The sequence below is a fragment of the Ylistrum balloti genome, unplaced genomic scaffold, assembly GCF_031769215.1.
Source record: "Ylistrum balloti isolate Yb309-2 unplaced genomic scaffold, AGI_CSIRO_Ybal_v1 Utg370536, whole genome shotgun sequence".
Classification (NCBI taxonomy): domain Eukaryota; kingdom Metazoa; phylum Mollusca; class Bivalvia; order Pectinida; family Pectinidae; genus Ylistrum; species Ylistrum balloti.
Window position 1 is genome coordinate 92,542 of NW_026782341.1, and position 26,446 is coordinate 118,987.

Consider the following 26,446-nt stretch of genomic DNA (forward strand, 5'->3'; position numbering starts at 1 on the left):
GGTTAGTGTTACCAAAATAAGTCTCACATCCTTTAAAACTGTTTGTATGTACACAAATACTACATGTGTCTTCTAACACAAGTAAATAATCAATTACCATATAATACATTAAGCAATTTCTATCTTTTTTTTTTATTTTTTAAAAAAAAAATTTTTTCAAACTTTTTTTTTCAAAATATTTTGAACAATTTTTATTTTCATCCTTACTCCTAAAAATAGAATTAATGCAAAAACAGGATTAGGTTAAAGAAAGTCAACAGATTTTGTGTAGGCAAATACTGCAAAGGTTTTTGAACAATTATAAAATCATTATTTTCATGAATTATCAACTTTCATTATTCGTAATATTGATTTTTGATACAATTAAAAAAAAAAGAATTGCCAGTAATGAAATAACGAAAAATATAAAGTAGGTTTAACAACAAACAGTTTTTAAGGATGGACTTTCCATGGGTAGAATTTTATCTACCCCTACAGAGAGTGTGATACAGTTGTAGTATACTGTTTACTAACTAGAAGCAAATATGATGGTATAGTTAACTATCCCAGTAAAACATTAATGAATCTTTCTCTAAATCTTTTCAGTCAAATATAGATTTGACCTGAGAGTTTCTTGTAAAGAACAGCAAACACATAACTTCTCATAATGTATTAAAACTTGGTGTCCAATTATACAGCTGGGTAGACTTTTAATTATACCATCCGTATATTAAATGAATACTGGGTAGCTGTTAAAGTCACTGTTTAAATTAACAGTGACTTTCAACAACAGGATTGACTAAATAGGTTTGCAAACTTTCTCAATCACAACAGCTTCAACTAAGAACACATTTCACTTACTATCATACACATAAAACATGCAAATTTTAGTAGAGAAATTTGAACATTTTACAAATATTTGCAACAACTCATATATTTATAATTTAAATATGAAACATTGAATTTTGAAATAACACTTTCTTTTTGAGATGAGATTTTTTAGTTGTAAGAATTTTCAATCTGGTAGCTTAATTAATTGATTTAATTTCCTCATTCCAATTATCAGGTAGATGCTATGTCGAAAATGTGTTCTTTTTTGGATTGCTAGCCCCAACTCCAAACAGCACCAACATTCACTCAAATCTCTCGCCCCAACGTCCATAAGTTAACTGTGATACACCCAGTGTAATGGGCATGAGTGACCTATCATACTACGAACGGGGTCCACACCCAGAGGTCAGGCGGGAGTTGTAGCCCGTAGTTAGACTAAACACATGCACTAATGATGTATCACGTAATTACATTATGGTCGTTAGATGTGTCGATTTGATAATATATCCCTGATTCCGAAAACTTGTGGCCATCCTCCAGGACAGCGGGTCGGTAGAAGTCACCAAGAATGGTCATCATGCAGCGTCTGTCCCAATCATCCGTAACACGACCTCCGTAGTTGATGTGCCCAGCTGTGTACACAAGCACCTGTTGGCAGATAAGTGATTATTAGCGAAAAAAACATAAGACAACATCCAACGACTCAGCAATCCTGCTGCAATTCTTATAAAGATCACTTTTTTCCCATGGTTTAAAATTTGTGTGAATTTTCGCTCCCATATTAACCCAGTAATAACCCACTTACATTTAATACAAATCAGAAGAATAAGAACCAAATCCATTGTCATGTAATAAGCCCGCCCCTTAACTTTGAGTCAGATATAATGTGTTAGCCCCCAAGGGTCCTTTAATAAGCCCATTCTCCAAATCTGAGTCTACTATAATGTGTTGGGTCCCCTGGGCTTGTTATGATATTAAACCCTATGTTTAGGTATGTAAATACAAGAAGTAGCTTTCTTACTTTGTAGGGGATTTCTGAGTACTCCAACAAGAACATCTTCAACTGGCTGACACAGATACGCAGATCACCGTCTGTGAATTCATACGGAATGTTGAAACCAAGAGCTCCGAACTTCCTTCGCTCAATCACGACACCATGATACACACACAGTGAAAACAGCAACATTTTAAATGTTTGTGTCTGAAATACAAAACGAAAGTCAACAACTGATGTAAAAATTGTATATACTGTAAGGGTCAAATCTATGCTGTTTTACCAAAAGCTAAAATTCGGTATTTTCCCCCACAGAAGTCAATTTTTATATACAATGAATTTAACAAAAAAACAACATTCTGATAATTTTTAAATGTAATTTTGTTACAGAAATGAACACATACAAAAGAAACAATATATATTATATAAAATAAAGGTTAAAAAAATAATTAATCATAGATTCGGTTTTGATTCTCACCTTGTCCCCACAAGCATTGAGCATATCATCAGAAAACCCTGTGTAGGACTTGAGAAGATTGGCCTTCAGTCCACGGGGCGGCTCCACAGTCATCTTAGACCCGTTTTGTAAAATGTAAACTGGGAACATGGCACTGGGCATACTGGTCAGCCAGAGACGGAAGTCTCGGTGCACCTGTACTCAGAATATAACATCATATATATGTGAAATGACCACTGAAAATGCATGAAAAATAAATTAATCAGAAATTCAATAGCACCATTCTACTTCGCAAATTACACAATGACTCAGAAAAAAAATTAAAAATTCTGGAGACTTGTTCCATGAATATATTAAATAGAAATGAACACAATATTCTCTATTAATGTAAATTAAACAGATTGAAGACAAAAAGTTAAATCATTAGAGAAAGACAATAGCATTATTAGACTGTCCACATCTGTACAGACCTTGTCTGGGTCTATCTGTTCAATAAGTCGCTCCAGAGTAGGCATCCAACTTGGTGCCAAGTGACAGTTCTGGAAGAACACCCATTTACCCCTTTCCATGGCACTTCTCATCATTGCCTCAGCTCTTGGACCCTGGTAACAAAATGCAGCAATACCAGATACTGTTAAGTCAACAGATGGAATCAAAAGGATGACCAGCTATATGGCTATTGGGACTTGAGCTCAAGCGACTTAATTACTATACACGTAATATTAAAACTACCTCAAGACTTGCTGATAAGGATCAATTCAAAATTGCAAGAAGAGTCAATTTCAAATCAGAAATATTTACAGATATTAATGTAAAAAATGATGTATACATTGTCCCTTCTTCAAGTAATTGCAAAAAGTACAATTGTAGAAAGAGGATAGAGTGACAACCAGTTAGTGTCACATCATTTAATATCACATTTTGGTTGATATTGATTTCTAATTTAGGTCACTTCTAGGTTCTGACAGCTGAAAAAAAACCATATCTACTGTTAATATCACATTCCTGTTAATATCACATTTTCCTCTGACTGGACATGATATTAAGCAGTTTTAATAGTTCATGAATAATGCTGCAGATTGTTGATAAGTGCTTCTTACCTGTCCTTGACCCAGAGATATAGCACTTAGTTTCTTGGTGAATCTCATCTCCTCAGCAAACTTGTACAGATCAGCGGCTGGATCAGTACCAGTGGACAGGACGAAGATCAAAGGTGTTGTGGGAGAGGAATCCTTGTAGACAAGGTGAAGGTCGGCAGTCTGTAAGGTAATTCAACAGGGTAAGTACAATGTTACTTTTATCTATACAGAAAAGTCTGGTCATCAACATTTTAAGTGTAACATTTCTGGCATATGTCAGGACAGACTGCAGAAATTAATACTCGGCTTCAAATGTTTTTATCTGGGAAAGTCAGAAAGCAAAATATGAACATAAATGAACAGCCTTGGTCCAGGTGGTCAAACTAACGAACAGAAATTGCCTAAGTTTACCAAGTATGTTGTTGACTTGATTCATGGAATAAAAATCATTGGCAGATGCTTTGAATTTCTTCCTATGAATTTTTTACCTGTTCTAATTATGAGAATTACCTGTGGTTCAATAAATCTCTGTCCGAGGTTACTGGCTACGTATTCCTGCATGGCATTCGTGATTTTGTCCGGTCGTAGACACTTAAGAATGATCATCTTCTGGAAGGAGTCTAGAGAATCATTCCATTCTCCAGGTAAATCTTCTCTGTTGTACAGAAAGAAACACCAGCATTTTTATAAAACAGGTAGTCAGAAATAGTGGTATTTAATGCTAATGATCACAATTTTTAACACTGGTGGCTACCTCAATGAACAACATAAAGGAGGCCCATTCCATACCATTCAAAGCAATAAGGGTAAAGGTCTTTCCCTTGGACACTGCCATAACTGCAGTTTGGTTCGTTTCTCGGATTCGTGAGCAACATGAACCACCATGAGTAAGGTGCATCAAACCCCATACCTCAAACCTTCACCTGAGGTTATGTTAGCCAATGCTATAGTAAGCTAAGTAACTACAATGCGCAATAAACATTACAAAAAAAAATTAAAAAATTAAAAAATTTCAAAAGATCAATATCAAAATAATTCAATTCCTGCTTGAATCTAACTATTTATGAAAATTCTATAATATTATTTTGTGACACAAAAGCCACTTCTGTTGAAAAAAAAATTTTCAGAGAGGAAGTCATACAAAAGTTACAGGCTGTTTAGGCATTGAAATAATGAATTTTGAGGGGTAAGATTTACAACAAATAATCATTCATACTTGTGTGGATCACCACTGTCAAATATCCTTTTAAAGCCATCCACATTGTTCTTGAAATCATCTGCAAATGTACTGAATTTTTCAAGGACTGCAGTGGTGAGAATGTCACTCCACGACCGGGCAGATATCCACTCTGGGGCAGGGTTATCTATAACCTTGGGTTTGATGATGCCTCCAGCCAGCATGAAACGCCACTCATCCTACAAAATAAATATGTGACGATTTTTACTCATCTGATGAATGGTTTGAAATTTTATTGAATCACAACTACATTCCAACAAACCAGATCCAAATTCCTGTAAAAATAGATAATATTGTGAGGCTCAAATTTAGAGGTGTTTCAAGAAAACATTATTTTGTGTGTAACAGATCTCACACTGAAAATTTTATTAAAATATGAAACTGTTTTTTCATTTATTGACATATATATAGAATACTATGAAGTAAAACAAACCTACCATATTAATGAGTCCTTTGTTCATCTTGATCCTGGTACACAAGAGGAAAGAGAAAAGAAGTTTGTGTTTCTCAAAAAGTGAGCGACACACATTGCTGTAGAGGCTAAAGGTGAAGTATTCGTTGATGTTCTTTACACGCTGGGGAAGGTTGTCTGCAAAGTTCAAACAACAAAAATATAAATACAGCATCAATCTGAAGTGTTGAAATTTTCTGGGATTATTTGAATTTCTTGCATCAAGTAATTACAGAAATCAGTTTTCCGTAGAACGCCTTTTTCAGCAAGAGAAATACATATTTTTCTAGATAAACAATTGATATTTTTAAACCTTTTCTGTGACAACTGAAATACTTATTTAATTTGATGGCTCAGATTTCCTATCAATTTAGTCATTCAATAGTTTTTTTTTTTTTTTTTTTTTTGCAGTTTTACTGTAAATTTAAAGCTGCATCGTTTACAAGCTTCATTGAAATTTGAAATCACAAAAAAATCACATTATTGATATACCTGCTCTATCTGCGTGCGCGATTCCACCAAGGAAGATGTTGATGAACCACTCCAGGGAGTATTGGTACATAGGATCAATGTTGGCCATATCCGCTACACAGAAGAAAAGGATCTGAGTGTTGATGGCAACAGGAATGTACTGGCTTCTGGTCACATCAATATCCTTCTCTGTCTGCTCGGCTACAATCACTTTAGCCTATAATAGAAAATTGGTTCAATCCCAATCATTATTAGCCTTGTCAAACCATCAGTTTTTGCACATTTCAGATAAAATTAAAAGAGAAAACAGAAAGAAAAAAACGTGAATCAAAAAGCTTTAAAATGAAACTTTGAACTAGGAAAATTTATACAAATTATTGAAATTGACTTCAGATATTATCAGTTAATACAAGAAAACATCCTTTTATTCTTTTTCTAAAACTAGTGTAATTTATTACTTTCAACACATATTTCCTTTTAACCATTTATCAAAAATTATTTCTTTATATCCGAACACCTTAAAAAATTAAACTTAACAGAAACCATCCTAAAAATTTAACCAAACAAAGAACTAACAAATATTTGTATAAATTGTAGAGAAGACTGACCTTGATTTCCTGTGACTTAATCTTGGATGCCTCCAGTGTGGCAATGAGGTCAACATCATCCACAGGACTTCCCTCGGAGGTGCTCAGCTTCAGTAAGATCTTGTCCTCAATCTCCTTCAGTTCCTGCTTCATCTTAGCATTGCTAACAATCAAATGGTTCTTAGCTTCCTCTAGATCTGGTCTTTCTTCAGCCACCACAATACCCAACATCTGGTCCTCAAGGCCACTGTGGGGTGAAAGGTCAAGTTTGAGTATTACTGATACTAAATTTAAATGTGAAATATTAGAATTCAAGGTCAAATATTTGTCAATCTAGAATTCAAGGTCATTGTTGAGGTCAAGCTCATGTATCAGTTATATTTCAAGGTCAAATATCAGTCCTTCCCAAGGTCAAGGTAAGCTACAACTAAACTGTTTTATCAAAAGTATCAGTAAGCTGGCTACTGACCAATATTTTCACTTGAGAGCTCACATACTCATTTATTTTATCAGGGTTGACTAAGTAACAGATTTCATATCAAAGTCTGGAATGTGGTCAAGGTCAGAGGTCAAGGTTACACAAATGAATTAATAATTTTACACAAGTGAAACATCAGTGGAGAAAGAAGACAATTTCAGCATCTATATAAAATTACAGGTTAAAGACCATTCAAACACTGCATGTCAGATTTTATCATTTTTTAAATAAATTTTTTGCAAATTATTTTCAAATAACTAAGAACTGAATTTAGAAAGAAACTTGAGTTTAGATCCCCAGCATTGCTGATGTCATCTGTATACCACGTTTTACTTCATTTGAGCAGTGGTTGTTTATTTCAGTATTTGGCTATGCTGTATCAATGTCTAAATTTGCAGAGCAAAATGCTGATCATTTTTATTTCTTTACAATCTTTAATAGTTAATCTGACAGAAACACAGGACAGGAAGATGACATACCTTGGTGACAAAGTGAAATTGACAAGTGTGACCTTTGTTGACACCTCTGGGGTGTAATGGGGGTTAGGAAGCTTGGTGGTGATGTAGAACTTAAAGTCATCGTGGTAAGGAATTACAGCATCTCCAAGTTTTATTACCATACTACCTTGTTGTTTGAAAATCTGAAAAAAAAGATAACATTCAATAAAAAAAAAAAGACAAATTTAATGATATTAAAGAGAAAATTAAAATATCTGTGATAGAAGTAAGAATGCATTAATTGTGTCATTAAAAATATTTCAAAACTCAGCACTCAGTTTAAAATGTATCAAAATTTTCAAAGAGGGTCGTGTACAAATGTTCGGAGACAACTTTCAGCAATAATAAATATCAAATGTCCCTAATTTATCTATTCTCATACTGACCATAGTTGAAGCAATCCCAACTCTAAGAATAACATGAGAATGTGTGTACTCTTTTCTTTAAATACCATCCCAGAAATATAGAAAATGTCTGCCATATTGAAACACTGTCAAAAATTCACCAATGGATTTTTTCCCCCAGAAAATTGTTCATTTATTTAGTGTTAAATTTGAGAAGAAATAGAGGAAACATATCTTTCAGTTTCAACTTCCAGCTTTTAATTTTGTCCTTTAGCCAAAAACGTAAAAACAGACGAAGTTAAACAGCCAGGGCAGTTTCCCTGTGTGTCACTTACAGTTAAATCATTTATTTTAGTAAGAGATTTACTTTAATTGATTTTGTGACTATTGTTAATCCAAAAGTTCATTTACAAACGAACTGTTAAAATTAGTTAGATTAGTTAAGAATCATTTAGCTATATATACCCACAAAAAAAAATGTCCACAAAAAAGTACTTTTTTGAAAAACAATGAAAATTGAGCTCCACCAAATATTTTATTTCCCAGTATGCATTTGATTGTCATTATCATAACAACCACAGACCTGTTTAAGAAGAATGGGTTCCAGAGCAGGATCCAACTCGGTGCTGATGTTTTCAAGTAGACATGGTTTACCAAATCTGATGGCGTTCTCCAAGCTACGCAGGAAGTCTTTATCAGACAATTTGATCACGTCCAGGGTGTTATCTTTCTCCTGTAAAAATCAATGACATTTAAGATCAGGTTTTTGAATATTAATATGATTTTCAAAAATGAAGTGAGTAGGTTCAGGGAATTATTTTCAGAAAACTTTGTAACTGGAAACTTTTCAAAATTTATTATAAATCTTTGTAAAATCTACCTGTACTGAAAAACAGCTTAAATTTTTATTCTTTCTTAATTCACAAAAAAAAAAAAAACCCAAAAAAACTACATGTACATTACTTGATGTGACGTTCAAATTTTAAAAGAGTTCCATTCTATAAAATACTATAAAACATTTTGTATAAAGTGTTATTAGAAAATGGATGGCAACATTCAAAAAAAAAATGTCACAAATAAACAAATAAATATGTATAGTCACTTGGATATTTTGAGTGCTTAAGGGAAATAACTTTGTGTTTAGGGGAGATAACTCTAAAATATATTGCATAAAGTGTAAGGTAGCATGTATCCTTCACATAAATGTTTAATTAAAAAAAAAAAAACTTAAGATAATATTCCAAGTGTACCATGTTTTTGACCCATCTGTTGGCCTGGCCCTGGGGGTCAATGAAGAGTGGCCATCGCTGAGCATACTGGACGATGACACCATTCTCCACGGACAAGTTATCCTTGGGAAGACCAGCAATCTGCCAGCTCCGAATTTTCACCGGATCACTAAGACAAGATATGATGGTGGGATCATCAGTCCGTGGCACTTTTAGTTCATCCAGCTTTTTCACCCATTCTTTCTCCATTCTTTGTCTGTATTCACCCTAAACAAATGATAATAAGACTGAGGTTTTAAATGTGCTTAATTTTCAGTTATAAAATTAAATAGTTTTGCTAACTGACTGCAATTTTCATTATTTTTTTTCTTTGAGAGAAAATATTCTAATTCATTTTCAAATTTTTCAGACATACATCTTAAAGACATTAGCTATTTATTAAGATAAAAAAGTCATGCTCATTGCAGTATGGGATACTAAATACTACAATGGTATTTCATAGTCCTGCAACAAGCCTACCTGACACATGTCATAGATTTTCTATTTGCTCAAAAATTGTATATACACCAGCCTGTTAGAGCTGACTTTCTAATTATATCATGTCTAGTGAAATTGAAAAAGGTATTTATAGTATCAGATTAATTTTTGTCCACTATCATTATGTATGTCTAGGTATCCCCTGTAATAGAGGGAGTATGAAAACTGCCGAAAACTGATAGGATTTGTGGTTAGGTAGATTTTTAAATATGTGAATAAGCTCTTTAGTAGTGACCAGATCAGTGGCCAACACTTACAGTAAAGGGTCCAAGGTACGCTACATAACCGGCCGACACAAGAACATCACCAACATAGTTGTCAATGATCTTCTCAAGTCTTGATACTGACTCCTTCCATCTTTCTTTCTCATCAGCCAGTCCACCAATCAGCTGCAATACAAATTAGTCAATCAATCAAATCAACCAATCAAATTAACCTATTTACCAATCAATCAATAAAATCAATCAATCAATTAATCAATCAACTATATTGATAAATCAACTGTTAAGAAACTAGCCATTTTGACAATAAATACAAGTTGTTTTTTTCAGTGTCTTCTTCTTTAAATCAACAAATACAACAACAACTATTCAACCTAAAAAAAGTATCAAAATAAATTTATATTTTGTAAATTAAAAATTCCATTGTGTTTTTTTTGATAAATCTTATCATAAAGTAGACATCTTTATTCTCTCCCCTGTTTACTGAGATATATGGTGTGTTACCTTGTCAGCCCTGCCGAGTCTTCCCTCACATTCCGTACACTTATTCTCCAGTTCTTCCTTCTTGCGTACACAGTCATCATATTTTGCTTGCAGTGTCCTAATACCTTCTTGCACTTCATGAAGCCTTGCCTTGGCTTCGTCCAGGATCTTTTGAGTGATGGCTAATTCCTCCTGTGCGACCCTCAACTTCTCTCTCTTAGGAGCCACACCCTTTGCTACGAAGTGGTACTTGTGCATAGCTCTCGTCCACATACACAGGGATGTGCAGGCTTTGGATACCTGTAAAATTTATCATTACGACTAGTGTTGAGTAGAATTAGAAACTAATCCAATGCTATTTCACCATCCAGTAATAAGTCCTTTTGCTTAACTTTGAATAAAAGTTTTTTTTTTTTTTTTTGTTCTCCAGATTCTCCAGAAAAATAAGTTACTATCAGAGATGCATCTTTCAAAAAAATAAAGAATTTTCAATTTTTTTAATTTCTATTAATATTACATTGCTAGTGATGCGTCAAAAACAAATCAATTAACATAATTAGACAGCAGATTGTGGAATCTGTTAAATTTTGTTTAACACTGATTTTAAAAATTATCGTTAAGTAAACAATGACAAAAGCTGAAACCATACAAGTCAATTTTGAAATAAAATATTATGCACTTTTTACCTTTGCAATGGCTGCAGGTGTGAAATTTTCATCATCGATATATGACTGAATCTTTTTGATGGTATCGTCACCAATATTGTCCTTGTCATACTTAAACAAACTCTCCAAGAACTTGCCAGGGTCAGACAACATGCCCTTACCAGGCTCCCAATAGTCGTCAATCTTCTGACCAGGCTACAAAGACAATGGTAAAGATTTAAGCGGAATGTCTTTCTGTATATTTCGGATTAAATTAAAGGGGTAAACACCTTGCCATGAACATCTACGTAACTGTGAAAAAAATTACCACTACAGAGATTGTTTGACTTCATAATGTCTTATGGTCTCCACATTGTGCTCTAAACAGATTTTACCATAAAAAACTAATTTCAAATATCTCTTTTAGGTAATTGTAAACATGTTTCACCAACAATATTTCTTTTTTTTAATTGTTTGTCAAGTCTGATCAAATTTACCAGACTTCAATGAATTATACTCTGTGGTGAGGGAGTAAAATTAGGTCAAGGTAAGGTAAGGCAGGAGTTCTTCCTCAGAAAACAAGACAATTAACACTAATTAACACTGTTAATTACAGTGGTGTTCTCACCTTTTCTCCAGGAACTTTCTTGGGTTTGATAGCTTTCATAATACAGACAGCTTCCATCACCATCTTGACACCATCTGGTGGGCGTGTCATGGCACGCACTTCCACCACATCATTCTTGTTCAGAGACTTCAAACTGGCCACAGCCGCTTCCTGTAACGAGGTCAAAGGTCACTATAGTGTTTATAAATAGTAACAGTAAACTACATAACAAACAAGCTGAAGGGGTACATGGCATGCATTGTAAACTGTAAATTCATATTATATATAGCAAACGATACCATATGAAGTTGTAAACTTGCATGCTGAAAATACAAATGTTGTCTAGAAAATTTTTAAAAATCTGTTTACTGCAAATATACTTACTTTGGTGTGATAAAGTTTGGTGAAATATTAATTTTGAAAAAAATATTGCACGTTGAAAATGTGTATTTATTCACAATAAATGCTTTATTGATTAAATATAGAAACTGCGAAATCATATTTTAACAGAATACAAAAAAGCGCTGAAATAATTATTTATAGTATATGTGCAGTAAACAAAGATTATCAACAAAGTTTAGCTAACAATTTTTCATTTTTCAAACAGATTTTAAATATTGATTTTTTTTAACTTGTAAGTTTGGAATTTGTTATTACTGAAACTTAAAATTTCTTTACAGTTTGGTATGTTTTTGTTTATTTTAAAAATGTTATTTAGGACATACAAGAGCAGGAAGGGCCTCATTGAGGTCACGTTGAGCATCATCTGCAATAGCTTGAGTCTCTCTAGCTTTGATTGTAGCCTGTTCTTCCTCCTTTGTCACCATTTCCATGGTTTCATTAGCAATGACCTGCAAAACATTATGCGAACACATTATGATAAAGTTTTATTTACAAGAAGTTTATCATCTTCCGTCAACTAATATCAAAATGACCAATTCATGAAGTTGAACTTTCCACTATCAGGACATCAGTGTAAAACAGTTGAAGAGGACAACAATTGTGAAGGACATAGAAACTAGTATTCAGATAAGTAAACAAAATTCCTAAACAGAGACCACTAATGAAATAACATATTTAAAAATCTTATCGATTGTATACATAAAAACATACTGGTAATTGAACTTGGTATGAGAAGGGACATTGACAAAATGTCTCTACTGAAAGAGGAATTAAAAACTAAATGAGGAATTTAGAATGAGAGACGGATGAAACAAACCGATATTTTTATCAAACTTTTTCTTTGAAAAGCAAACACATCAAAACTTTTAATCAGAACATTTCCTTGACAACCATTCATTGATCTTTAAACAACTTTATCTAGATTACTCAACTAAAATTGTAGGAGGCAATTTTGGGAATTACTTAATTTTCAAAGAAAATTTATGAAATTTATGAAGTGAGAGGTATTCACCGTGTCTTTTGAGATCTGTTCCATGGTTTGGATGGATTCTTTCACAGCGTCCTCCAGGAGTGGTTTCATGGTCGCCAACTCAGAAGACAGTTTGTCCACTTCATCAGCAGTGGTCAGCAACTGTTTAAGGTAAATAAAAAATTTGTTGTAATGTTATTTTCTAAAGCATGTTGAAACATAGTTTATTTTTTTTATTTCACTGTATTAATCTATGTTTTTTTTTTATTTCACTGTATTAATCTATGTTTTTTTTTATTTCACTGTATTAATCTATGTTTTTACTGTCGTTCCCAATCGAAATTTTGCAATTGTTTTATATTTGTTTTCAAGAAGATCAATCTTGAACAAACGTAATGTTAAAATCACTCATTTCAATAGTTGCCATTTTTAAAAAAAAGATTCTAAGGCTATTATATCACAAATTATTTTAAGAATTTGGACCTTACACAAGTCTCCACTGGAAACACTGACAAATCACAGCTTTTATCAATTTTTCCTCTGATATAATGCTGCATTATCTATCTTTCTTTTAAAAGTATTCTATTCATTTGTCATTTTATTTTTAAAAAAAATCATAACCACTATAGATAAAGATGAGATAAATGGAACTGACCTTGTCCAGACCTGTCTTGAGACGTTTCCTTGCAGTGCTGAGTTCTGTCTTCTTCATTCCAACGAGTTTGGAGAAGATGCTAAGAAGTTCAAGATAGCTGGTAGGAGTGACGTAGTTGTGACGGGAGAGTTCCGACAGAAATCGGTGGGAGTTTGTTGTTACGCTCATCTGAATTTCTTGGCACATGATCACCTGTTAACAATCAAACTTAGCGTTAAAATCACTCCAAGAACATTCTCATCTCAAACTAAGCTTGTATGAGAGACAAGACGAAAAACATAATGATCAATCCGATAACCAGATATTAACAGCACATGTATTGTTTGTTTGATTGCTGGGTTTATCACTCCTTGAATAGCCAGGGTCATTTTGAGGCAACGTTTCCATGTAGTAGCTGGTGGTTACCTCACTGAACAACATACAGGAGGCCAGTCACATGTCATCCACAGCCATAAGAGTAAAGTATCTTGCCCAAGAACATAACCATGTCAGTACAGACCAGTCTGTTTCTCAGCTTTCACAGCTCCATGACAGGTAGGGAGCATTGAACTTTGTTGTTTTGTTAGATTGCATTAAATCATAGCAGACGATCATCCACAAAAATCCTCAAAAGGCTATCAAACAAGACTCTGTGATCTAATGACTTTGTGTTTACACTCTGGTTATGTATAGATATACAATTAAGGATTCCTTACCAGCCCTTCCATAACCTGGTCTGTTGTGTCCAATTCAGGAATGTCGGTCAAGAATCTCATGGCTACAGATCGCAGGGCATCAGCCGGCCACTCACTGAACCAGTCAATGGTACAGCAGTTAACGAGTGCGGGGAACATCCTCAAACGAGCTCGGAACACTTCTCCCAAGGGGCTGCAAGGTGGTAGGATAAACACATCATTCAATATCTACCAGGGTTTATATTGGAATAATAAAAAACATAAATGAAAAAAAAATGAAGTTTTAAAAATTTAGAATTGTAACAAGAATATTTACATACATTATACTTTCAAAAACAAGCATAAATCTGAATATATTTAAATCATCCAAAATTCCGTGTTACATATTAGATATAAAATACAATTCAGTGCAATAAAATCTTGTTTATCTAAGAGATGACTTGATCATAAAATATTTTGAGATATCCAAGTATTCAAGTTAATCATAAGAAAAAGAAAGAGAGAATATTTGGCTAGGATTGGTAAAAAGTTAAAAAAAAAAAAAAAAACAACACTAGATTTTCTATCAAGGGATGTAACTCTTGTTTAGTGTGACCTACCTCATGGTGATGACTGTGTGAAGGTTACTGCGGACACGTTTAGTGTAACATGCAAACAGGTTGGTTTTGGTTGGTTGAAGCTGCAGATCCTGGACAATGGGTTTCATGGCTGTGTAGATCTGATCTTGTTCATCAAAGCCGTAAATATTTGGCACGTCTCCAGCGTTCAGGATGTTGTTCAGATCTTCAAGGAATGATTCGTTCTTGATCTGTAACAAACAGGTAGGTCCTCCAATGTAATTTGCTCATACATACACAAACTTAAGAGATCACTTCCATTCAGCAATCCTTTTTTCTTAAGAGATCACTCTCATTTTAAAAGCAACTCTGTTTCCCTCTATAGCTATCACGTAATATAAGATACAGATTTTTTCAGCACAAATCTAGGGATATATGGAAAAACTCATTAAATCGCAACAAACAACGCGATTCCTGGCGTAAAGAACCCTATAAATGTATAATTATATACTTCCTTTAAGGAAATATTCATTTTTACCTGCTGATAAACCTGTTTGTTTTCATCTATTGTTAGAGTTGCCCTAAATAAACAAAAACATTTATATATCTACTTTACCAGTAAACTTCCACCACCTTTTTTTCCCCTCTATTGACAAAAGCAAGAAAATATGTGAAAGTTCAATTGTAGCGAAAGTTTTCCGATATGCCGTAGAGATTATACTCACCTGTGTGTCAGAGAACAAAAACACAACAGGTTTGTTCTCCAAACCCGCCTTCATCATCACTTTTCTCAAATCTTCTCTCCACTCATTAATCCCATAGTTTTTGGCAAGTTCAATTTGGAAGCATTCAAAGTCTGACCTATATTTGAGGGAGAGAAAAATATTTGTCAATTTCAAAATTAATTACATATTGATGCTGGTAGTATTTCAAAATGAAACAAAACTTCAAGGTAGGAAACTAATATAAGCTAGTTTTATAAACAATATCTCAAGTTTGCTGAGTTTCTCTTTGATAGGTTTTAGATGTACAATATTATAGATACTTACATGTGAGCGGCCAGTCTGGTCAAGCTCTGACGTCCACTACCACCCATACCCAGAAGGAGAGCGTTACCCATTGGTTGCCTGATGATACGACTGATTCGGCTGACATGTTTCACGGCGTCCATGAAAAGTACGAGCTTCATCTGGGCAGTGGTGATCTGATTGTAATCGTCAAGACTCTCCTCTAGGACCTTCACCATCTGAAAATGTCCATTGTTTCATTGTACTATGATATAGATGTGAAAATAAACTCATACATGATAACAGGCCCTCCAACATCAATTGTTTTGTAGAATTAGCATTAAATCTGACTTAATTGTCTTGTAATAAGCCCATCCCCTTCATGATTTTGGATTGGAGGTGTCCGCCCCTTCAGCTTTATGCAGAATAAGTACTCTAATATCATTAATTATCTTAAGGGGGGGGGGGGGGGGGTTCTTTTCATAGATTTCTTGTATGCTCTCAATCCATAAATTCATTAATTTACTAATTACTAATATCTGTATAAGTAAATTAATGAGTTATATTTATAAACAACGTGTCCAGATATCAGACTTTTTCTTTCTTTCTTTCTATATTTTTTTTTATTTTGAAAAACTACAAAATTAAGCCTCACAAAAATACATGACTTTATAGTAAGTTACCGACAAACATATAAACATGGACACCCACTTTTTCATGGTCTTTCATTTCTTGGTATGGTTTGCTGTCGCCTGCTCCAGGGGAGATAAAATCCCCAAACAAGATTGGCAGCTTGTCAACAACCTTGTCAAACTCAAGGTTAAAGTCAGATTTCATTTTTTCCTTCATCAGATTGTCAAACCAGTTTCTATCTTCGTCATTGACAAGACGGTCCTGGAAGACTCGACAGCTTTCGTGGTACCACAGCTTGAGGATGTCGTCTAGGGACTATAGAGGAAAGAGTGAGACTTTAGTTTAGGGTATCAGTACTTAAGGATGTCTAGTAGGTTAGTTGAGGATGTTATTGAGGATTTTTATAACTTGAGGATATTAATGAAGGAATGACAGAATGAAAACGAGTTGTTTTTAAGGGAATACTGAGGTCCCGTATCCTTATCTTACTAAATCTGTCCCCAGCAAATGTACATATCTGAGTCATAATCTTATTTTTCATTTTTCATTTCTTTGCTGAAAGTTCTGCGCTAAAATAAGATTGCACTAATTAAAGTTTTTGTTTATGCTGTTTGAATGTAACTACTCTGAATGTGGAAATATATAATTGTGCTAATTTATCAAAAACAATAATGTACTTAAATTTGACAGCACCAAATCATAAAACTCAAGCTTAGCTGTGTTGACAACAACTTTGTAACAGTATGGGACAAACAGAAAAACTGAGCGACCTTAATGATACAGAACCATTGTCTGTACTATAACGATGTATCTGAATTACAGACACTACGGAAAAATGAAAGTTCCTTTAAATGGTGCCAGCTATTTAAAAAATGTGGATCCATTTTTTTTTCAGGATAAGCGCCAATGAAAATGTAAATATTAATTCTAGGAGGATTTGCAAGTGATTTGTGATGCAATGAAATACTTAATCAATTTCATCTAATGTTCTTTACTGCAAATAAAAGAAGGATATTAAACTTAAAATGTTAAGATTCCGTGATGTATATATGATAGTATGACTACAGTGATTGATGAAGAAAAAAACCATGACCATATCAATAGAGGACAGGGACTAGCTTGAGGGAGCACAGGAAAAGGGGACGTACAGAAATAGCTTGAGGGAGCACAGGAAAAAGGGGACGTACAGAGATAGCTTGAGGGAGCACACGAAAAGGGGACGTACAGAAATAGCTTTAGGGAGCGACAGGAAAAGGGGACGTACAGAAATAGAGGATAGAGGAGGCGGTAGGTAGAGGGGGAGTGGAGAATTTAAACCAGGAGGTAGAGAAAATTGAAAGCAGGGGATAGGGGGATAATGGAAATAAGGAACACTGGAGGTAGGGAAAATTGGAGGTAGGGGATAGGAGGGTAATGGAAATAAGGAACACTGGAGGTAGGTAGGGAAAAACAGAGGTTAAAGTGGAAAGGAGGCCAGAAACTTCAGAAAGGTGGGGCATAGGTGGTAGGAAACATTGGACACATGGGGCATTGATAATAGGGGTCATCAGAGGTTGGGGACTTTGAAAATGTGGGACGTCGGAAAGACTTTGAAAATGTGGGACATGCAAGAAAGAGGGCTGGATATTTAGAACATGACAGATAAAGGACTGGAAATTTAGGACAAGGTAGAAAGAGGACTAGAAATTTGGAATATGGGCAGTAGGGGACTCTGGGGAGGAGGGGGGAATAGTGAGTCTGTTGGAGCCATCACCACTGTTATTTTGTGGTGTATCTGTCATACATGTTTACATTATAACCAGTACAAAAAGCTGGTCTTGACTGAAATGCCAAAACTAATAAAGAATAAAAAAATTAAAAAAAAAAACAAAACCTTCAAATCAAAATGAAACTGATTTAGTAATACATGTATATCAAAAATATATTAGGCTTAAATAATCGTGATATCTTGTTTAAAAATTCAAAATTCAACATTAAAATAAGCAAAGTGATGTGAACTGTAATTGGCGGAATAAAAATTGAAATCTACAAATATAACAAGAAACCATCCATGAACAATTGTAACAAGCATATGATACTTACTATAGTATACTGAAACAGTCAGGTAGTTATCAAAATCACTCACATACCATATATCTATCAAGTTTTTATAAGAAAAAGGAAATATTTGCAACCCCCAAAATTGAAATGATATTTTCTTTCAGTTATATAAGGAAGAAAAATGCATCAAATTACATTCTTAGGTCAGATGCACAAAACTGTTTTGCAATATTTACATACAAAATGATGTACCATGTTCCGGCAATCAATTTTGGTTTTTCCTGAAGTCACCTCCCAGATTTTCAAAATAAGACAAAACAGCAGTATGATGCAGTTAATTTAATACCTGGCTCTATTATATCTTAATCTAAATTTACAAAGAAGGTAGAGTCAGTGTCAGTTCCGAGTTCTAAATTCCAATTCTGAATTTGTATTGAAAGGTATGATTCAATCATGTGTCTTGTACAATCTTCTCTTCTCATATGATATTAGAAGCATGACGATGACAATTTTCAGTAATTCCCTAAAGTTTTATATAACACCACTCTATATGTTGCAGGTACAACTCAAAAGAAGTTTTTCACAAAAGACAATCCAAATTTCTAGATTTATTAGAAAATATCATGTTTTTATTATAATTTCCTTTATCAGCTCCTAAACAATCTAAATCAAATTAAATTTTCAAAATGCAAATTATTTCAAATGTCTTTAGGACCTGAAAAATTCTAAACACATTGATAATTCAATTGAATACATAGTTTAACCATATGAAAGAAGAAAAAAAAAAGTATACCTGAAGAAAAAATTATAATTTGCAGAAAAGTTCTTCAAGACATATGAGAAATGATATGTCACCCAGAACTACAATCTTTGTAACGGAGCTGAAAGATATTAAGGAAGAAAAAGATTGATGCATCATCATCACATGCTACATACCTCTATCTTGCCTGGCTCCAACATGAGCATGCCCTGAAACACTCGGGACAAGTCACGCAAGTTAAAGGTGTAGTGAGATTTGGCAGGTGTGGGCAGTAGCTGTGAACTGATCTCATTGTAAACGTTGATACAGGTGTCCACGAGGCCATCGCAGTGCGACATTAAAGAATTAGCTGAAACATACCAAAAATATTGATATCATCACACAATACTCCAGAGTTACAAGTAGCTATAAGCTTCACTTGTAATGTTTTGCCTTTTTCTGCTTTTGTTATATATTACTACTGAAGACTTACTGAGTTTGACACAATAAAGTTTTAACATTTTTTTGTACAAATTTGACAAAATGAAGTTTTGGCACTTTTTTGTACAAATTTGACATAACAAAGCTTTAGCAATTTTTTTTACAAATAAGTGTGATGAAATATTTGCATATACACAATAATCATTATTTTTATGACATACAGAAACTGCAAGTAGTGAATTCATATTACAATGTAATACCTATAGGCGGAAAATGCTAAAATAGGATTACTGTTTCTAAGTTAACAATATATTACATGTTTGTTTTGTATATGGTAATATTAATAATATGTGAAACTGATCAAAACATAGAATTTTTTTTGTCTTTTCATGTAAAAAACAATATGACCATATTGTTTTACAAACTATTGTTTTTAAGGTAATGATACGGTAATGATATTGCTGTTCAGGGCTGTTTTTGTAAACCATCTATACCAGACTCCAAAATAAATCACTTCTATCTATGGTTCGGCTTCCTGCCTGTTACTTCTAAACAAATTATCAATTGAATTCTTTGGGTGGTATACCTCGTAACAAAACCTGGAGCCCTGGGGTTGGGATAGACGTTTTACTGGAATAGTGCTATACAAAACCTAGAGTCCTGGGGTTGGGATAAATGTTTTACTGGAATAGCTCTATACAAAACCTGGAGTCCTGGGGTGGGATAGATGTTTTACTGTAAAAGCTCTATACAAACCTGGAGTCCTGGGGTGGGATAGATGTTTTACTGTAAAAGCTCTATACAAACCTGGAGTCCTGGGGTTGGGATAGATGTTTTAACTGGAATAGCCCTATACAAAACCTGGAGTCCTGGCGTGGGACAGATATTTTACATGAATAGCTCTAAGTATCACTTATCATCATTTCATTGTCCTGTAATAAGCCCACCCCCAAACTTAAATCATATGCTATGTGTTGACTTCCTGGGCTCATCACAGAGTAAATATATGAATTTTACTTACGAATCCAGGACCTAAGGATGGCACTGAAGATCTTCTTCTTACTGATGTCTTCCATTTCTGTGAATGCCAGAAGGTTGAAGTGACGTACAAGACGTGCGGAAATAGGGTTACGTCCTCCACCAGGGGGTCCCATGGCACAACAGAAGTTCACATCCACCAACTTACGGAACTCACCTACAAAATATATCAAAAATGTATAAGCAACTTCAATGAAAAGTCATTTTGAGGCAGGGTTTTCTTGTAGTAGCTGGTGACTACTTCACTGAACAACATACAGGAGGCCCATCACATGTTGTTCAGAGACATGGCAGTCCATTTCTCAGCTTTCTGAGAGACAAAAACCACCACAAGTAGGGAGTGTTGGAGCATGCTCCATGGATCTTTACCCAAGATAACTAAAGCCAACACTATAACTGACTTAACTACAAAACTGATTTAACATTTTTTTCTTGATCAAATTTATATTCCTTGTAATCTTTAGGCGGAAGTTCCATAATTTGTTCGTTTCCTTGGTCAAGTCAGTTTCAGGTTGAATAATATCTTGTTACACGACAGTATGATTACTCCAGCAATCAATACTCTAAATGTCCCAACTCTAGTCACATAATACAGAACCAATCACAATGAATATCAAGTCAATTTGATTTCACCAATAGTGAACCATTAGAACATCCTTGGCTTACCAATGGCTTTCCTGTCGTACCAGCCATTGAAGTCGAGCCACTGACGAATCAGTTCTATCGGGGGCTGGGCACCAAACTTCTCCAGTGCAGGCATGTTGAGATCGTCAATGAAGAAGATGAAGTACTTTCCTAGCGGAGGTCCAAATACTCCCTTACGTCTAAAATTAATCAAAATAACAACCATTTCACATTATTATAAAAAATAAATCACTTATGCACATATCTAGTAAGATTCCTAAATACATTATATGTTTATGATAATTCTATGATAACATGAAATGTTCATTGTATAGAAACACTCCTTGTTTTCGCAGTTGTAGATTAATCACGAAAATAAAATGTAACAAATAAAATTTCATATGAAAGAACTTTGTGTACGTTTATGTGTTATCCAGGAAAGTATTTAGACTTAAACCAAGATAGAAAGAACTTACAAACATTTTGTGTTCTACATTACTTAAGACTGACCAATATTGAAAGAGAATGTCTGCATAATATTGGTTGATTCTGATAAATATCAGGCTAAACAGAAAAACTTTATTTAAAGTTAGAAAATGTCTGTAACACATGAATGCCCCACACTCCAAGGTATACAAGTGTCATTGTTTGATGACTTTGCTGAAATTGTCAATGTGACCTTTGACCCTTCAACCTTGACCAATGATCTTCTTGATATGATTAGGAGTAGAACTTGATGATTTGATACTATAGGGTAAGTAAGTAAAAAAATCTGTTGAGCGGTTCTCAAGATTGATTCAGGACAAGACATAACAGGACATGGTGGACAGACACCAGAAACAGACCATAAAATGGTCAGTACAAATATTGATTTTAAACACAGAAAGTCTAACCTCTTATCAAGTTTGCCATCAATCAGATCTTGAGTTTGGTTTGCACTGGTCTTGGCTGAAAACACCATGAACTCTGGAACATACTCTTTGGGCATTTTTGTGGTCAGCTTGTCTGAGATGGTCAAGGTTTTACCTGTACCAGTTGGACCTACACACAACACCTGTGGACGGTCAAGACAGCAGAGATAAATACATTTATTATCAGTAACAATGCAATATATAACTTTCTGATCTTTTTTCTTTATACTGTATGAAAATTTCTATTCAAAACTATGGGAATATCAATCAATTAAAATACCAGAAATTTTGTTTACATGAGGAAAAAATATATGTGTGCAGAAAGACATGATTACTATATATAGAGAAGAATGTGTAATATGAATTTTTTCTTCCACAATTTTTTTCTTTTTCATTTCCATTTCATACTTGAAGTGTCTTGCAAAAACAGAAACAGTTCAGTAACATGGATAAAGGGAGGTAACTCTATACCGTTTTTCTGTTTAATAGAAGCTTCTCAAGGATAGCGGCACTCCTGATGGTATCGATAGTTGGTACAATGATATCAGCAAACTTGGTGTCTGGTGCAACTGTAAATTCTCCAAGGCCATACAACCAGTTCCTCCAGGTCACCTGGTTTAAACAAGTATCATATTGTATAAATTGGAATATTACAGTGTCCTGTGAACAACCTAATAGTCTTTTTTCCTATCTGCCCTGCAATCTTGAGACACTTTTAAATACAGCTAACAGTTTTTGCACTTTTCCATTTTTGAAAATATACCAATTGTCAAGTTTCCAGTTCACAATCTGTGATTCATTTTTTTTTTTTTTTTTTAATTTTTGCTGAAGACATGACTGTGATCCAAATTCAATATTAGGAATTTATATTTATCAGACATAGACCCACCAATGGGAAATGTACATTATCTTGATCTGAAATAAAATTTCTTTAACAGCAAATAAGCAAAAATCAAAAACGTAACAAAAAAATTTAAAGAAAAAGCAAATTAAATTAATGCTGAATTTAGAATTCACAACTGTAGAATGTGACACTGTTATTGTCCCCCTTCTAAATTTTTTTCCATATTTTGCTAAATATCAATATTTGAACTGCAAAATGTAGTTTCTTTGAAATAAAATAAAACATAAAAAATGCCTTTATTATTACCTCAAAATCTTATCAAAATTTTGTCATTAATGAGGACAATTACAGCAGATAGAATTCAGAATGTTGACCTTCAAACTTTCAAATAAATCCAACAATCAAAATACATTGAATGTTTTCTTTTCTTTTGTTCTTGTAGAAAAATCCAGTCAAATTTTTTTTAATTTATGACTGAAAAATTACAGTCACTAAAACTGAAAATATAAATACTTATTAAAAAACATTGTTAAAAATATTCCAATAAGTCTGAACAGTAACTTATACAGAAATCATTTTCTGTATGAACTGATGAACTTTACCCTTCCTAGCGGATTATTCTGAAAATACAAACATGTTAATTGGAAATGTCTGAATTATGGTAAAGATGGAAGAAAAAGGCCGGACAGAACACAAATTAAGATATTTTCTATTCTGGCACCAACTGGCAAATAAACTCTTTCACGTCCCCAAAACATAAGACCCAGAAGTAAGTCCTGAAGCTGCAAAAAGCCCACATTTGTTAAAGGCCCGAGAAGCTCAACAGTTTGGTTTGAGTTCCATATAAGTAAAAGAAACCAAATGTATTCATAGAATTTTATATTTACTGATATATATAGAGATAAACTAGATTCATAAATGTTTTATTTTCCCGTGACAATGGCTTGATTCTAACGAAGCTTTGAATGATCAGGACTTAGAGGAAAGCGTGTCCATGACAGTCAGTAAGGTCAGTTTCTGATGTAAATGACAGTAATAATGACTGACCTCCACTTTCTTTTCATTTTCTTCGTCATCAGGATCATCACTTTTTTGGTTGTTGCTTAAGCCTCCGTCATCCAGGAAATAGTCGTACACAAGTCCCTCTGACGGGAAAACCATCTTGGTCTGTAAAAGGTCATTTGTTGTATAGTATTTCATTGTAAAATATTGAACCAAATATAGGTATTAAACCTCTTTTTTCTCGTTTTTCATTTTCACCAATTCTATAAAGAGACGCAGAAAAACATCAAAAACTGCATCTTTGCTATTACTAACTTGAACTGAAGAATGATGGTTTTATTCATGTCAACCAACAAAACATACACTTAAAACTTAAAGAATAGAATTCAATTTAGTGAATGATATTTGTTTCTTATAAACCCTAAAACTAAATCTGTTCTTTGTGCTCTCAAAGCATAAATGCATAGCAGAATTATTAAAACGTCAAAGCATCTGCCTTTCGAAAATTAATCCCCCGACATAACAGGCATATAAAATAATAAATGTACGTTTGATATAATAAGCGCACCTCGTTCTTGGCCATGGTTTCGTGGAGCCACTGAGAGAATTTGAGCCAGCTGTCATTGTCACCAGTACAGCCAACTGACCACACGATACTGAAGAAGAACCAAGGCTCAATGAGCTCTCCAAGACGGTCAAGACTCTCCTGAGGAATTGCTGGGTCACCCTGAAATAAGGTAAAATTAGTTTCAATGAGATCAGGTCAATTTTCAAATCATAACTATATTGGTTAGAGTGATGTTGATACTTAGTGTTAAAAATTATTATTCCTAAATATTTTATCTGTTATGTAATTAGTGATATCTGAAGCATTTAACAGTAAATTCTAAACACAATAGATTAAATTCATTAAAAGCAATAACAAAAAAATTGTCTTTTTTCCCTTTTTTTTTCTTTTTTCGGAAAACATATCTTCTTTATCACCACGACCATGAGATGATGGAGATAATGAAATATATCAGTTTTCAAGACAAATAAATTTAAATGTCATTATTTTCTTGAACAGGCAATCCATAATTTAATTAATTATGGTTCAAAAGCAATGATTTACTAGATAACACAACATAACATTTCTCGTCCTGATAACTGAATTGTGACACAGATTTCAAGATGAAAAAATGAAATATGTATTCATAGTAAAACTAGCTGAATAGCTACTGAAGATTTGATAAAATTAGACAAAAATTAAATTGAATCCATGCATTCCTCAAGTTCAAAATTGAAGATATATATATATATGCGTGAACTATGTGATAATACAACATTACGAATTTAAAGTTAATTCAACCGTTGTGACAGATAAATAATGTCTAAAAATACTTGTGATCAAATAATTAAAAGCTAGCTTACAATTCTAAGTATAAACACTAAATGGTTAGTAAATACACTGTACCAACTGTTTTTTTTCTAGTCTATCCTACTGAACCACTGAAACCAGTTAAGTCTAGTTATCTAGCCTGACACCCATGTTGTAAAGTGCTATTTATTTGAAGGTTCTGTGCGGTATACATCTAAATATTTTAGACTGGATCAATTTTGCAAGACATGTGTTAACTGACATAACAAAATTAAGTTTGTTGTGGAAAACCTTACATGGATAAGGCAAATTTGATTTTCAACTTTTAGAAAGTTACAGCACTTCAGAAGTGATAGAAATGAGGTATATTCATTTGACAGTTGGAAAAATAAAATTTGTTGTAAAGCCTCAATGAATTTCAGCCAATCAGAAGACATGGCAACCATCTTGAATACTCCATTCCCTCCCTACGTGTAGCCCCAAAACACATCTCCCGACAACCTGAAGACACAGTAGCCATCATGAACACCAAAATATTATATTTAATAAGAAGGACTCATTTGATGAATAAAAATACAGACTGCATGGCCTTTTGTTTGTGACACAGAAATTTCTCAATCATACCAATGAAAAGTATTAGTCCTGCAAAGGAAAATGTGGAAGTGCAGCAGGTGTTTCAGCATGTCATTTTATTAAAGCTGGTGGCGGAAATTTATACAGCAAATATTACTAGCTGTAAAATTATGAATGAGAAAGCAAATGTTTCTGAAAATAAATGATCATTCATTAATACAATGTACATAATTATATCATCCCAGGCCACTTTACATCAGAAATGTACATTTTTGAATTCCTAAATTAAATATATTTTGTAAATGCAATACTGTAAATCATTAAATTTTTTGGGAAATTTATTTTCCGTTAATTTGTGGTCACTCTAAATCCATGAATTTAAATGTACACAAAATTATACAAAATTAAATGTTGACATTGATTATGGTAAAAATAGCTGATTTTGTGAGCAAGGTCTATCCAAGTGCCAACAGTAATATACCTTATAATTTGAGCCCCACAAAAACATATGATTTTACAGTAAGTTAGATGCTATTTCTTTAACAATCAAAACTTATGAACATATTAAAGTTGAAAATTGATATACATATACTGGTCTCCAAAAAATTTTTCATTTCTGATGCATTAATCATTGATCCTTTCAGGCACTTACACACAACAAAATGTAATATGTTTCAGATATTAACAGCATATTTATATTTACATGTACAGTATTCCCTTTATCATAGAATAGAACTTCCCCAATAGTCAAGCTAAAAGCATAGAGCTTTGAGCCATACCATTTACAGAAGTTTTAAATTAAAAAAAAATTTGTTAGACTGTAAAGTTGAGTAAATATAAATTTTTAACTCAA

At 33.6% G+C, this 26,446-nt stretch overlaps 1 protein-coding gene across 1 annotated transcript in view; it reads right to left on the reverse strand.

Annotated features, from left to right (window-relative positions):
• The window catches only part of LOC132555986 (dynein axonemal heavy chain 1-like), a gene marked incomplete at its 5' end in the record, with an annotated part of 79,134 nt that overhangs the window by 20,936 nt on the left and 31,752 nt on the right, over positions 1 to 26,446 (reverse strand). The window contains 32 exons of the mRNA XM_060220373.1: positions 1,282 to 1,458; positions 1,832 to 2,011; positions 2,283 to 2,456; positions 2,732 to 2,863; positions 3,362 to 3,520; positions 3,851 to 3,995; positions 4,557 to 4,756; positions 5,015 to 5,166; positions 5,521 to 5,716; positions 6,108 to 6,333; positions 7,044 to 7,204; positions 7,989 to 8,138; positions 8,656 to 8,901; positions 9,429 to 9,560; positions 9,897 to 10,175; positions 10,562 to 10,735; positions 11,148 to 11,297; positions 11,852 to 11,977; positions 12,541 to 12,660; positions 13,154 to 13,345; positions 13,849 to 14,020; positions 14,427 to 14,635; positions 15,110 to 15,245; positions 15,434 to 15,630; positions 16,103 to 16,339; positions 19,001 to 19,173; positions 20,266 to 20,439; positions 20,949 to 21,106; positions 21,800 to 21,960; positions 22,289 to 22,429; positions 23,709 to 23,828; positions 24,232 to 24,390. Of these exons, the coding sequence (XP_060076356.1) occupies positions 1,282 to 1,458; positions 1,832 to 2,011; positions 2,283 to 2,456; positions 2,732 to 2,863; positions 3,362 to 3,520; positions 3,851 to 3,995; positions 4,557 to 4,756; positions 5,015 to 5,166; positions 5,521 to 5,716; positions 6,108 to 6,333; positions 7,044 to 7,204; positions 7,989 to 8,138; positions 8,656 to 8,901; positions 9,429 to 9,560; positions 9,897 to 10,175; positions 10,562 to 10,735; positions 11,148 to 11,297; positions 11,852 to 11,977; positions 12,541 to 12,660; positions 13,154 to 13,345; positions 13,849 to 14,020; positions 14,427 to 14,635; positions 15,110 to 15,245; positions 15,434 to 15,630; positions 16,103 to 16,339; positions 19,001 to 19,173; positions 20,266 to 20,439; positions 20,949 to 21,106; positions 21,800 to 21,960; positions 22,289 to 22,429; positions 23,709 to 23,828; positions 24,232 to 24,390 (5,508 nt within the window). The remainder of the gene's footprint in view (positions 1 to 1,281; positions 1,459 to 1,831; positions 2,012 to 2,282; positions 2,457 to 2,731; positions 2,864 to 3,361; positions 3,521 to 3,850; positions 3,996 to 4,556; positions 4,757 to 5,014; positions 5,167 to 5,520; positions 5,717 to 6,107; positions 6,334 to 7,043; positions 7,205 to 7,988; positions 8,139 to 8,655; positions 8,902 to 9,428; positions 9,561 to 9,896; positions 10,176 to 10,561; positions 10,736 to 11,147; positions 11,298 to 11,851; positions 11,978 to 12,540; positions 12,661 to 13,153; positions 13,346 to 13,848; positions 14,021 to 14,426; positions 14,636 to 15,109; positions 15,246 to 15,433; positions 15,631 to 16,102; positions 16,340 to 19,000; positions 19,174 to 20,265; positions 20,440 to 20,948; positions 21,107 to 21,799; positions 21,961 to 22,288; positions 22,430 to 23,708; positions 23,829 to 24,231; positions 24,391 to 26,446) is intronic.